Source organism: Salmo salar, chromosome ssa28 (genome assembly GCF_905237065.1).
Source record: "Salmo salar chromosome ssa28, Ssal_v3.1, whole genome shotgun sequence".
Lineage (NCBI taxonomy): Eukaryota > Metazoa > Chordata > Actinopteri > Salmoniformes > Salmonidae > Salmo > Salmo salar.
Genome location: NC_059469.1, coordinates 218,950 through 233,415, shown reverse-complemented (window position 1 = coordinate 233,415; position 14,466 = coordinate 218,950). Strand labels below are relative to the sequence as shown.

Sequence of the window (14,466 nt, the reverse complement as noted above, 5' to 3'; positions counted from 1 at the left end):
AGTAGAAAGGCCTCTTTAGTGTCCTAAGTTTTCATAACTGTGACCTTAATTCCCTACCTTCTGTAAGCTGTTAGTGTCTTAACGACCGTTCCACAGGTGCATGTTCATTAATTGTTGAATTATCTTTGAAAGACAGGGTCCTGAAAAAGGGACGTTTCTTTTTTTTTGAGAGTTTAGAATCAGATTGCATTATCCTAACCTTAAACACTACCCCATAACCACTGATTTAGGATTATATTTCTTTACCCCAAATCCTAGCCCTAACCATTTCGCTATTCCTAGCGACAGGTCTAGGATCAGATCTCATCCCCCTTAACCTCGTCTACCAACCGGCTCTTTCTCTTTTGACCCGTCTGGTTTCACAGCACTTCAAAAAGGGACTTGAATGGAGCCTATGGCAGGAAGGGGAAAAACTGCCGCTGGATCTCTTAATCCATCACCATCTAGCATAACCTTTAGAACCTCCCCTCTACATTGTGGTTTTCAAAGCGCTAGCAGTGCAAGTGGTTTAGGCTAAACAAGGAAGTGAGTTCAGAAAGTATGCATATCAGAACTAGTTTTCACATAAACTTTATATGCCCAAACTCACAATCAATTGGGCTTCCTAAATAAAATATGGTCGCTGTGATTGAACATTTATTTTTATTGGTGATTTTCTGCCTTTTAAAAAATCCCGTCTAATACAGCTGTAGCAGGTTCTCTCTCCCGACTTGATCTTATCCCACGCCCCTTTCAAGTCCCACTTTGTTGCATGGTGTTTCCTGGCTCTTGATTTTTTTAAATGTTTTTTAACCCCTTTTTCCCCAATTTTGTGACATCCATTTGGTAGTTAGTCTTGTCCCATCGCTGCAACTCCCGTACGGCTCTGGAGGGGCGAAGGTCGAGAGCCATGCGTCCTCCTACCCTACCAAGCCGCACTGCTTATTGACACACTACTCGCTTAACCCGGAAGCCAGCCTCACCAATGTGTTGGAGGAAACACCGTACAACTGGCGACCGAAGTCAGCGTGCATGCGTCCGGGCCTTCACAAGGAGTAGCTAGAGCGCGATGGGACAAGGACATCCCGGCTGGCCAAACCCTCCCCTAACCCAGACGATGCTGGGCCAATTGTGCACCACTTCATGGGTCTCCCAGTCGCGGCCGACTGCGACACAGCCTGGGATCGAACCCAGGTCTGTAGTGACGCGCCTCTAGCATTGCGATGCAGTGCTTTAGAGCGCTGCGCCACTCGGGAGGCCGTTTCCTGGCTCTATATGTGGTAGCGTTTGAGCCTGGGGATAAGGTTACATCCCCCTCAAACCTCACATTAAACACTACCCAAACACTTCACCTAAACCAAAGATCTACACTATGGGTCAAAAGTTTTAGAACACATACTCATTCAAGGGTTTTTCTTTATTTTTACTATTTTCTACTTTGTAGAATAATAGTGAATACATCAAAACTATGAAATAACACATGGAATCATGTAGTAACCAAAAAAGTGTTAAACAAATCAAGACATTTTATATTTGAGATTCTTCAAAATAGCCACCCTTTGCCTTGATGACAGCTTTGCACACTCTTGGCATTCTCTCAACCAGCTTCATGAGGTATTCACCTGGAATACGTTTCAATTCACAGGTGTGCATTGTTAAAAGTTAATTTGTGGAATCTGTGGAATTTCTTTCCTTAATGCGTTTGAGCCAATCAGTTGTGTTGGTAGGGGAGGTATTCAAAAGATAGCCCTTTTTGGTAAAAGACCAAGTCCATATTACGGCAAGAACAGCTCAAATAAGCAAAGACAGTCCATCATTACTTTAAGACATGAAGGTCAGTCAATACGGAAAATTTCAGCTGCAAAAACCGTCAAGCGCTATGATGAAACTGGCTCTCATGAGGACCGCCACAGGAAAGGAAGATCCGGAGTTACCTCTGCTGCAGAGGATAAGTTAGTTACCAGCTTCAGAAATTGCAGAGTTCAAGTAACAGACACATCTCAACATCCACTGTTCAGAGCAGACTGTGTGAATCAGGCCTTCATGGTCAAATTGCTGCAAAGAAACCACTACTAAAGGACACCAATGAGAAGAATAGACTTGCTTGGGCCAAGAAACACGAGCAATGGACATTAGACTGGTGGAAATTTGTCCTTTGGTCTGGAGTACAAATTGGAGATTTTTGTTTCCAACCGCCGTGTCTTTGTGAAACGCGGTGTGGGTGAACGGATCTCTGCATGTGTATTTCCCACCGTAAAGCATGGAGGAGGTTGTGTTATGGTGTGGGGGTGCTTTGCTGGTGACACTGTCTGTGATTTTATTTAGAATTCAAGACACACATAACCAGGATGTCTACCACAGCATTCTGCAGCGATATGCCACCCCATCTGGTTTGCGCTTAGCCCCACTATCATTTGTTTTTCAACAGGACAATGACCCAACACACCTCCAGGCTGTGTAAGGGCTATTTGACCAAGAAGGAGAGTGATGGAGTGCTGCATCAGAAGACCTGGCCTCCACAATCCCCCGACATCAACCAAATTGAGATGGTTTGGAATGAGTCGGACCGCAGAGTGAAGGAAAAGCAGCCAACAAGTGCTCAGCATATGTGGGAACTCCTTCCAGACTGTTGGAAAAGCATTCCAGGTGAAGCTGGTTGAGAGAATGCCAAGACTGTGCAAAGCTGTCATCAAAGCAAAGGGTGGCTATTTGAAGAATCTCAAACATAAAATATGTTTTGATTTGTTTAACACTTATTGTTGTTACTACATGATTCCATATGTGTCATTTCATATTTTGGAGGTCGTCAATTTTATTCTACAATGTAGAAAATAGTCAAAATAAAGAAATACCCTTGAATGAGTAGGTGTTCTAAAACTTTTGACCAGTAGTGTAGTTTAAGATTACCTTACCCTCAATGCTAGTCTGAACCATTACAAATGCAACACTGGCCATTGATCAGCGTCGGCCTCCTCACTCTCTCATGGTCAAGAGTCAAAATGTAATTCTAGGAGAATGGCATATCTCTGAAAAATATACAAATGTGATCGAATTGTGCGAGAAATAGTTGCCAATTTTAAACGTCTATTCCCAGTGCAGTCTTTTAATACAAAAATGTTTATTTTGATGTGTGGATGTAACTGAATTGGGGGGAGAATTAATATCTCACTTTGACTCATTGCTGTTGTTTCTCTGCAGATTTCAATGCCAACAACATCTTCAAGACCTTTTTTGGAGGCCCAGCAGGAGGATTCAGTTTTGAATCCAATCAAAGTATGTAGTAACACTGCTGTGACAATGACACTTTTTTACCTTTTATTTGTACACAGGTCATTCAGACCCCTTGATTTTTTAAAATAAATTTTGTAGTGTTACAGCTTTATTCTAAAATTAATTAAATACCCCATAATGATAAACCAAAAACAGGTTTCTATACATTTTTGCAAATGTATTCAAAATAACATACGGAAATATCACATATGCATAAGTATTCAGACCCTTTACTCAGTACTTTGTTGAAGCACCTTTGGCAGTGATTGCAACCTCGAGTCTTTGGTATGATGCTACAAGCTTGGCACACCTGTATTTGGGGAGTTTCTCCTGTTCTCTGCAGATCCTCTCAAGCTCTGTCAGGTTGGATGGGGAGCGTCGCTGGACAGCTATTTTCCGATCTCTCCAGAGATTCTCGATCGGGTTCAAGTCTGGACTCTAGCTGGGCCACATTCAGAGACTTGTCCAGAAGCCGCCACTCCTGCCTTTTCTTGGCTGTGTGCTTAGGGTCGTTGTCTTGTTGGAAGGTGAACCTTTGCCCCAGTCCAAGGTCCTGAGCACTCTGGAGCTGGTTTTCATTAAGGATCTCTCTGTACTTTGCTCCGTTCATCTTTCCCTGGATCCTGACTCGTCTCCCAGTCCCTGCCGCTGAGAAACATCCCCACAGCATGATGCTGCCACCACCATGCTTTACCATAGGGATGGTGGGAGGTTTCCTCCAGACGTGACGCTTGGCATTCAGGCCAATGAGTTCAATCTTGGTTTCATCAGACCAGAGAATCTTGTTTCTCATAGTCTGTGAGTCCTTTAGGTGCCTTTTTGCGAACTCCAATTGGGCTGTCATGTTCCTTTTACTGAGGAGTGGCTTCCGTCTGTCCACTCTACCATAAAGGCCTGATTGGTGGAGTGCTGTTGGAAGGTTCTCTTTTCTCCACAGAGGAACTCTGAAGCTCAGTCAGAGTGACCATCGGGTTCTTGGTCACCTCCCCGACCAATGCCCTTCTACCCCGATTGCTCAGTTCGGCTGGGCAGCCATGTCTAGGAAGAGTCTTGGTGGTTCCAAACTTCTTCCATTTAAGAATGATGGAGGCCATTGTGTTCTTGTGGACCTTCAATGCTGCAGAAATGTTTTGGTACCCTTCCCCAGATCTGTGCCTCGACACAATCCTGTCTCGGAGCTCTACGAGAAATTCCTTTGATGTTATGGGTTTGTTATGTGAACTGTGGGACCTTATTTACACAGGTGTGTGCCTTTCCAAATCATGTACAATGAATTGAATTTACCACAGGTGGACTCCATTCAAATTGTAGAAACATCTCAAGGATGATCAATGGAAACAGGATGCACCTGAGCTCAATTTCGAGTCTCATATTAAAGGGTCTGAATACTTATGTAAATTAAGAGTGCCTTCGTCCTCCTTTTTGATGACCAATTTACCGCTTTTACCAAAGAGAATATTCTGTCTATTCTGTCTTTTACCAAAGAGCATATTTGCCAATATTTCTTAACCTGTTTTTGCTTTGTTTTTTTATTTTGTTTTTGTTTTATAATTGAATTTTTGAAACGTACAATATACTTGCAGTGAAGCCACTCAACTACTACATCATGCCAGTCTTCCAACAGATTCCCATTCAGGGTCAATGCCCTGCTCAAGGGCCTGTTGACCGATCTACCACCAGGTGAAAAAACTTGAACCCGAACCCTCCAAGATCCCCCCCCCACAGTTCCCCAATAGCTGTCCCTCAACCATTTGAGACCCCTCCCACATCCCCCCCAGGAAGAAAAATAAAAAATACAATTAATTCCATTCCCCACCCCCAAGAACCCCCCAATGCACAAACCACCAAGGGAATATACTAAAGAGTAAAAAGGAAAAGACAGAAGAAAACAGCAAACAACAATGCAAAAAAATTCTCAATTTAAAACAAAGGACATCAAGGACAACTAAAATCATAACAGCAATGCCAACTGTATATGTTTGTGTGCATGTCTGGCACTATTACGTGTGTGTGTGTGCGCATGTGTACAAACACCTGCACGGCATCAACCTCAGGCAAACCGGCATTAGTTGTAAAAACACTGCCACTTAGTGTCATTCAAATGTACTTTTTCTTTTATTTTGACTTATTTTTTCTTTTATCTTGACCATCATTCTCTCTCACACAGCAACTCCACTCCCACTTGTCTCCAATTCCACATACCAACCCTCAGCTTCCCTCAGCCCATCCCATCCATCTCTGCAGGCCACCCACTTCGGGTTTCTACGCAATTGAACTATGCTGTGATGTTTAACGTACAATTTCAATCTAATCGAATAGAATCCACAGATTGCGAGTTGAAGATAAATACTTTGACTAAGAGTATTAGTAATTGACTGACCCGGTCTCTCCAGATCTCCTGACAGTACTATTTGTAGGGTCAATTTTAGATCAATGCTATGCATTTTCAGCCATTCCTGAACCTGAGACCAGAAACCAGCTACCTGACGGCAATACCAAAATAAATGGTCTATTGATTCTGTATCCTCACAACAAAATCTGCAGAGCTTCGATGATTTTATGCCCCAAATATTCAACATTTTGTTGGTGGTAAGAAATCTATATAATAATTTTAGCTGAAAAGCACGAAGTCTTGAATCTTGCATTTTATATATCAACTCATACACCCTGTACCACGGAATCGGTACATAAAAAATCTCTTCCCAACTATTTTGCAATCTGTATGGCACAGTTGTCAACATCCTGGTCCTCAAATGAAACTGGTATACTTTCCTATTTATGCAACTTTTTATTCCTCCGCCAGTTTTGATCCTTTATATTGGGCAGACAGACCAGTTCCCTACCTCCTCCCGCTGCCACCCGCCGCCTCCATTTTTGGGGCAATGCCGTGATCAATTGGTTATACTCTTGGATTGAGCAGACCTTTCCGCATAGTTCTGATAACTCCATGAAGGACATAACTCTACCATTCCAATTTACAATATAATTTAAGAACAAACTACCCTTTTCCAACATCTTTCCCATAAATACAGGTATTTTATCAATCAGCACATTGAGTTCTGCCATAATATTTGTTCTATCTTTTCAGGGGGATGAAATTGAAATTGTAGCCAGCTCTGCAATGCTTGTTTGAAAAAGAGATACTTTGAAAAAGTATAATTTTCAATTCATTGAAAATGAGTCATGGCAATCTGCACAAAGGCAAAAAGGCAATTTTTATATAATGGATGAGCATTTCTTAGTAATCTACTTGAGAACCATTTAGGGTTCAATTAAAACTTTTGAATGAGTGAAGCTTTTAGAGGTTTAGTGCTTTTATATTTAATCTCAACCCACCCAATTCATATTCATTATATAGATAGGCACGTTTTATTTTGTCTGGTTTAGCGTCCCAGATAAAGCGAAATATTTTTTGCTCATATGATTTGAAAAACGAATCATCAGTAGGCAGTGCCATATGTAATTGAGTAAACAGAGATATATATTTGGGTTAATCAGGGCAGTTTTTCCATTAATAGACAGGTATTTACCTCTCCATGGTTGCAGGATCTTGTCTATTTTTACAGATTTTCTATTGAAATTCATTGTGCAGAGCTTATTTATATATTTTGTGATATGAATACCGAGGATCCAATACGTAATATTGTACACTTTATCATAATTAACTTTTCTGTACTCTGGACTAAAACCTATCTAGATCTTCAATGAGACATTGCAGGGATCTAGCTTGCGGACTTAATCTAAAACTTGTCATCGGCATACATAGACACCTTTGTTTTTAAGCCTTGGATTTCTAATCCTCTGTTGTTATTGGATCTGATTTTAATAGCTAGCATTTAGATGGCCATAGCGAACAGATATGGTGACAGCGGACACCCTTGTTTAACTCCTCTTGACAATTCAATACTCTCTGAGCCGTTATTTACTATTTTACACCTGGGGTTGTTATACATAATTTTTTACCCATTTTATAAAGAGAATTACCGAAATTGAAAAAATCCAGGCTTTATAAATAAAATCCAGTCTTACTTTATCAAATGCCTTTTCAAAATCCGCTATAAATACCATTCCTGGCTTCTTATATGTTTCATGATGTTCTATTATTTCTAGTAGTTGTCGTATATTATCTCCAATGTGTCGTCCATTTAAATAAAACCTGTCTGATCAGGATGAACAATACCTTGTAAAACCTTTTTAATTCTGAGTACTATGCATTTTCCTAGTATTTTTGCATCACAACATTGAAGTGTAAAGGGCCTCCAGTTTTTTAGATAGACTGGGTCTTTATATTTGCCATCTGGGTCTTGTTTTAATAATAGAGAAATCAGACCTTCCTGCTGAGTACCTGACAGACTACCATTTCTATAGGAGTAGTTAAAACAATCTAACAATGGTGCTTTTAGTATATCAAAAAATACTTGATATACCTCTACCATGCCATCAAGCCCTTGGGTTTTTCCAGACTGAAAGGATTTAATAGCCTCAAAGTTCTTCCTCTGTAATTTGGCCTTCGCCCTGATCTTTCTGTACATTTTGTTAATTTTCATTTTTTTTTATATTATTTGGAAAGAATTCCTTACCATAATCTTCATTCAGTGGGAAAGGATTATACGGAAAAGAGAAGATCTGCCTAAAATAATTAGCTTCCTCTTTTAAAATATAATTCGGAGAATCATAGATGACTCCGTCTTCAGTAACGAGTTTCTGCAAATTATTTTTGTTAGCATTCCTGTATTGGAGATTCAGGAAGAATTTTGTGCATTTTTCTCCATATTCCATCCAGTTTGCTTTATTTTTGTAATAGATTACATTAGATCATTCTTGTAGAAGTTCCTCAAGTTCTTTTTGTTTTTCCTCTTATTTTGTATCTCTGTAGTATTGCCTGTACTATTAGTTCATGGATTTCCCTTCTTAGTCTCCCTTTAGCCAGAAACTGCTTTTTTTTTTTTTATTATTGATGAATATTGAATTGAATGACCCCTGAAGGTACATTTGAAGGTGTCCCAAACAATAAGGGGATTAGCTGAACCTATGTTATACTGGAAAAATTCAGTTATAAATTATTTTGTCTTAGTTAAAAATAAGTTGTCCTCCAGTAAACTTTGATTAAATTTCCAATATCCCTGTGGAAAATCTGAGTTATGTGAATGCCAATTAGATGATGATCCGATCGCATTCTGTCTCCTATTAAAACTTTTTTTAACCTTTGATGCAAGAGAGAAAGAGACAAAGTAGTCAAGACAACTAGCTTGATTAAGTCTCCTCCATGTATATCTCACTAGGTCGGGCTTTTTTAGTCTCCAAATATCCACTATTTCTAATGTGTCCATAATATTTGTGATTTCCTTAAGGGCACGGTGATGATAGTTTGTAGAGTTATTACCTTTACGGTCCATTGAGGTACTTAACCTTGTGTTATAGTCTCCTACCATAATGATTTAGATAATTTGTTGCCTGTAAGTTGAATAAATTGTTATAAATGTTTTAGAAGAAACGTGGATCATCCTGATTTGGACCATATAGATTAATGAGCCAAATCTCTTTTTCGTCGACTTTCATATTCAAAATACTGTTTTTGCTTTGTTATTGTGGGGTATTGTATGTAGATTGATGAGGAACAGTTTTTATTTAATCCAGTTTAGAATAAGGCTGTAACATAACAAAATGTGGAAGAACTCGAGGGGTCTGTAAACTTTCCGAATGTACTGTAATCATACTTTGTCATGGATTTCAACACAGCAAAGTAACACATTTCTTTTTTTCCCACCCTTTAGACCAAGCACCAGGAAATGTATTTTTTCAGTTTGGCTAGAAATGAAGAATGCCATTGGGAATGCTGTAGCCTTGTGGTGGACAATATTAAGTCGGATGCACCGTCACAACCTGATTTTTATGCTCCCAATGTTTTTTGCAAAATGTTGCTTTCACATGCTAAAAAGACACTCGGTGTTGTTATCTGAGCGAGAGAGATGGTGCTCATCATGCTTGGCATCTTCATAAAATCTTTTTGGCTGTTGCCACCACATTTGACAATATCCTCTTCAAATTCAAACTGACAGGGTGACTTTTGGTAGGTTTAGTAACTAAGAACGTAACAAATTAAATAGGTTAAAGGTTATTTGACAAGGGGGTTTTGGAAAAACTTGAATCCTGAAGAAATTGGCCTGATTCTCTTTTGTGAGTATTTGTCGCAAAGCATGTTTTGAAGGCGTGAAATAGTAGTACTGTTGCCAAAATATACATTTCATTGCTTGAATGGAAAATGTTTCCTGTACCTGGAGCAAGTAGAGCTTTGTAAATGAACACATGGGAGAGCAACTCTGTTGTTAGTTTTAGTAGGTCGCATGAGTTTTTCATTCACGCCACATAGAGGTCTCCCCAAAAACAAAGTTGGCATGGGAATCATTTGGAGGTAAAGCAGAAACTGACCTTAGGGCAGAGCCTAGGAACTACTTCAGTCCCATGTAGAATGAGGCCTGGTTTTCTTTCGTTGGATTTTCCTGCAGACTCAAACTACAGTTTCATGTTAGTCTCCATTTTGCTCATTGATGCATTGTGCATTTTACTGGCATGTTTTAAGTCTTATTTTGTGCTCCTAATTTGATTTGAGATTTTGTTCAGTTCTCTTAAATGTATTTATTTATTGTATATTCAAACTGTATCCATCTCAATGACCAGTGTTGGTGATATTCCATTTGATTTCTAATAAATAGAATGTAAAAAAAAAAAAAAACATCCTTGACCCAGGTCCTCCTTGGGACTAACGATTCTTCTGTCTGTTATTTCTGCATCCAAAATCAATGTATGTAAAGTTTTGACCTCATAATAGATATATTTTTCTCCATGTGGTTTTCTAGCATTGCTTTGGCCCCATAATACGATGCATCCGGTTTCAACTCCCAAGTCAACATTTGAAACTTCAGCAGCCAGTCTTGTAGATCAGTTGGTCCAGATAAAAATAAAAAGATGGACAAAATGGACATTTGCACGCAAGACTTACAGTATAGTCAACGTCTAAGGGACTGACTAGCTCTGGTCCATCTGCTACACAGTTCCTCTACTAGTTTGTAGAGGAACATGTACTTAGTAGAGGAACTGTGTAGCAGATGGACCAGAGCTAGTCAGTCCCTTAGATGTTATATTAATTTGGGGAGAGGTCGAAAAACACATGAAAAATGTAGCTAGCTACCTTGCTGTTGCTAGCTAATTTGTCCTGGGATATAAACATTAGGTCCTTTTTTTTCTGGATCTTTGTAGAATGTTGGCCCATTTTTGAGTCACACGAATTTGTGTGTTCTCTTCTCCGTCAATCCACATAGGTGGTTTCTAGTAATCTCTACTCCAGCCTTTTTCTTCTTCTGTGGACTTTGTGGCAGTTGGCAACCAACTTTAAGGTGCATTACCACCACCAACTGGACTGGAGTGGGAACCTCAGTTCATCCTTCAATCACCCATGTGGGTATATTCTCCTGAAAACTAATGAGGAGATTGTAGGACTTGCAGCGTGTCACGAGTAAAAAAAATAAATAGAACCATCTTCTATTTTAGCGCCTGGCTACTCAGACGCTCGTTGACACACACAAGCTGTTTGGATTAAATTATTGAATAACGTATGTGTACATTTATTTTGCAATAAATGTTAGGAGAACCCTGCTGACTGACGTTGCTTAAACACAGAGGTTGAGAAACTCTTGTAAAGTGTGCTAAGCAAAGTCACCTATTTTAATTGTAATTTTACTTTGAAGATGTTTAAATTTAAAAAGAAAAGTGGATTCGCAGCCTAGAACGTACGATACAAGACGAGAATTGACTTGCTGGAATTGGTTTTGTGTTCTGTTCCAGAAAAACAACTAATTCTCACTTTGGCCAGTCTAGGCAATGGGATCTTGAAAGAAGATACTTGACAAAAAACAGATCCCTTTTTTGCACCTAGAACCAGCTCTCATTGAGAGGCTTTTATTCTGCTTTTGGGGATTGTCATCATGCCTTGTATCTGTCATGAACGTTTGGTCAGTATGTCCCCTCTCAATCTGTGAAGCAGGTTGAAAACGTGAACAGAAACACTGTACATTTTCATGATCCTAGTACCAGTGTACCATTTTTTTCTTTAAGAATATGCCTCTGTTCAATGTTTTGGTTGAAGGAAATAAAGATGAATCTTTTCCCCTTATCTCTTTTGTCCTCTTTGTTTGTTTACATTTGAGTGGAGATATTGCTTCCACTATCTCTGATCCTACAAGTACAGTTTCAGAAAGCTGGTATTTTTTGGTCAACAATACAACGCTGACAAACGGCTTTGCCAAATTACAGCAAAAAAATATGTATTTTCCCCATAAAATATAAGGCTAGGATTTTCAACTAAATGTATACAGAGCAAAATTATAAACTCAACAGTTCATATAAGGAAATCAGTCAATTTAAATAAATTCATTAGGCTGTAATCTGTTTTTTTACATGACTGGACAAGCGTGCAGCCATGGTGGGCCTGGGAGGGCATATGCCCACCCACTTGGGAGCCAGGCCCAGTGTCATGATGTTGGCCTATGGGTAAGGTTTATGACCCCCCCCCCCATAAATACCTTTCTCCCTTCCCCTCTCTTTCTGACCCTACTGAAGGACTGCTGTCCTGTTAAATATAGAGTCTGGGAACATCAAACAAATGGGGAAAGGAACCATATTTTGGTAATAAAACCAGTTGGAAATATGCTTTGGAACGTAATGAGTATGGATGTCAGTTCGGTTGTCATCTGAGACATTATGACTGATGACAGGACGACATAAACTGTACCTGGGAAAGTATACACCCTCTAGTTATCAGAGTCACATGGAATTGTTATGCAATTGAAATGTTTGATATTGAAATTGTTTGTTAGGAGATTAAATGTAATTTTAGCTTCCAAATGAGAGAATTTGGTTTTCATAAGGAAAGTGCCCTGCTTGATCAGTGGCCCACCCCTGTGAAGAGACAGGGGTTATAAACGATGAAACACATCCTTCCCCCTCTCCACTATATAAGCCTTTGACGAAAAGATAACCATTGTTCCAGTACGTGAGGTCTGCAGCCTCTACGTTAGAAGGACACACGTCAAGTACAGAACTAAGCCAACCTCGGCGTGAGCTTTGGTGGCGAATGGTATGAACTTTGAGCTTATTCACTACAGAAGTGATACTTCCTAGCCGTTGAGTTAGCAGCGGCCGCTGTAGACGTGGGCTAGGAAAGGACGGACGACGGATCCAGTCTAACAAACAGACGAAGATACCACCACGTATCCAATTTACCACCAGAGACATTCTTCCGAGGACAGGAAGATCTGTTGGCCAACCCGGCCAGCATCTACGACCAATCTACCGAAGCGCAGATCAGAGTAAATATTTATTGCATTTTCCTTTTCCAAATGGGCGGTAATTTAGAATGCATAAGATACTGTATTTACGATAGCATAGCTGCTGTTTCTTTGTTCCTAAGTCTTCCCGCTCTTTCATTCAAGCCCAACCCCCTTTCCTTTGTGTAACCAGCCATCATACAGGTTCCGTCCACCAGGGATGTTTTCTGTATGACATCATTTGTATTCTGTGTATTTGTAATTCTGTGTGATTAGTTTAGGTATTTAGTAAATAAATAATTAAACCCAATTTTGTATTGCTGATTCAACTTGTTAGCCAGGGTTCGTGAAGATAGCCAAGAATTTACAACTTTCATTATGAGACTGAAAATAAGATAAGGGTTAATATTGACTGCTATCGATGTAAAATATTACTAATTATTTTAAGAGTTTATTCGGAAGATAACGGCTCTATAAACGTTCTTCCGTGGTGCCCCGACTTTCTAGTTAATTACATTTACATGATTAGCTTAATCAGGTAATATTAATTACAGATAAATAATTTTATAGGTTAGCATGTCATATCACTTAATCCGGCATAGCCAAAGACACGACACCAGCCAATCAGAATTAGTTTTTTCACACAAGGGCTTTATTACAGACAGAAATGGTCCTCAGCACCCCCTCAGATGATTCCGCAGGTGAAGAAACCAGATGTGGAGGTGCAGAAATAGTTACACGTGGTCTGCGGTTGTGAGGCCGGTTGGACATACTGCCAAATTCTCTAAAATTATGTTTGAGGCAGCTTATGGTAGAGAAGTGAATGTTCAATTCCCTGGCAATAGCTTTGGTAGACATTCCTGCAGTCAGCATGACAATTGCACGCTCCTTCAATACTTGAGACATTGTGTTGTGTGACAAAACTGCACATTTTAGAGTGGCCTTTTATTGTCCCCAGCACAGGGTGCATCTGTGTAATGATCATGCTGTTTAATCAGCTTCCTGATATGCCACACCTGGCAGTTGGATGAATTATCTTGGCAAAGGAGAAATGCTTCCTAACAGGGATGTAAAATGGCTCCAACACTTTACATGTTGTTTATATTTTTGTTCAGTATAAATGTAATTTTTCTGATTAAAAACCTTGCCTAAAAAGCAGACGCTCTAAGAAGAGATTTTGCAGCAGTGCATAAAGTTGACAATCTAAGTGATGAATGTAAAATACATAAGGAAGAAAAGCATGAAAATGTATACTGTAAGAAGTGTGATTCTGGAGAATCGCTGGATGCTGAATTCAACATGTTTGAAATAATGAGGGGTGTGGTTGCGCTGCTCCAGGTGAGGATCAATTATGCTATATAATGTTTAAACATCTGCCTACAGAAGTTTTGGGAAAGATTTTGAGTTTATGGAGTACAGGAGTGCCACCATCAGGATGGAAATGTGCTGTGGTTTTGCCTTTTGTGAAGCCTCATAAAGATCCATCCCGTCCTGCTAGTTATAGACTTATCGCATTTACAATAATCTCTGTAAATCAAATCTCTGTAAATTAATGGAAAAGTTGATTGTTGGTAGATTGATGTATTATCTGGAACATAGGGGTCTATTAAGTCCATATCAGAGTGGATTCAGAAAGGGAAGAACTACCCTTGATGCATTAGTTAAAGTTAGTACTTAGGTGACCAAAGATTTGGCAATGAAGTGATGTCAATATTGTGTTTTGATATTGAAAAAGCGTAATATGCTTATCATATTATGATACAATGTGGTGGGAAGGTCTACTGATTAAATTGAATGAAATGCATATTAGTGGGAGAATGTATAACTGGATTAAGGATTTCTTCTTTGACCGAACCTTCCAGGTCAGGGTGTGATTGGAGATATCAAGAGAAGG

General features: G+C 39.5%; 1 protein-coding gene across 5 annotated transcripts in view; it reads left to right on the top strand.

Moving 5' to 3' along the window:
- Positions 1 to 10,322, top strand: part of LOC106589259 (dnaJ homolog subfamily C member 7) — a 112,690-nt gene extending 102,368 nt beyond the window's left edge. For 3 of the 5 annotated variants that reach the window (XM_045710139.1, XM_045710140.1, XM_014178978.2), the window contains 2 exons: positions 3,178 to 3,252; positions 9,024 to 10,320. In XM_045710139.1, coding sequence (XP_045566095.1) covers positions 3,178 to 3,252; positions 9,024 to 9,061 — 113 coding nt within the window. In that variant the 3' untranslated portion in view covers positions 9,062 to 10,320. Of the gene's footprint in view, positions 1 to 2,407; positions 2,508 to 3,177; positions 3,253 to 9,023 lie in introns of those variants that run through there. The other 2 variants (XM_045710142.1, XM_045710141.1) reach the window with 2 other exon arrangements.
- The last annotated feature ends 4,144 nt before the right edge of the window (positions 10,323 to 14,466 follow it).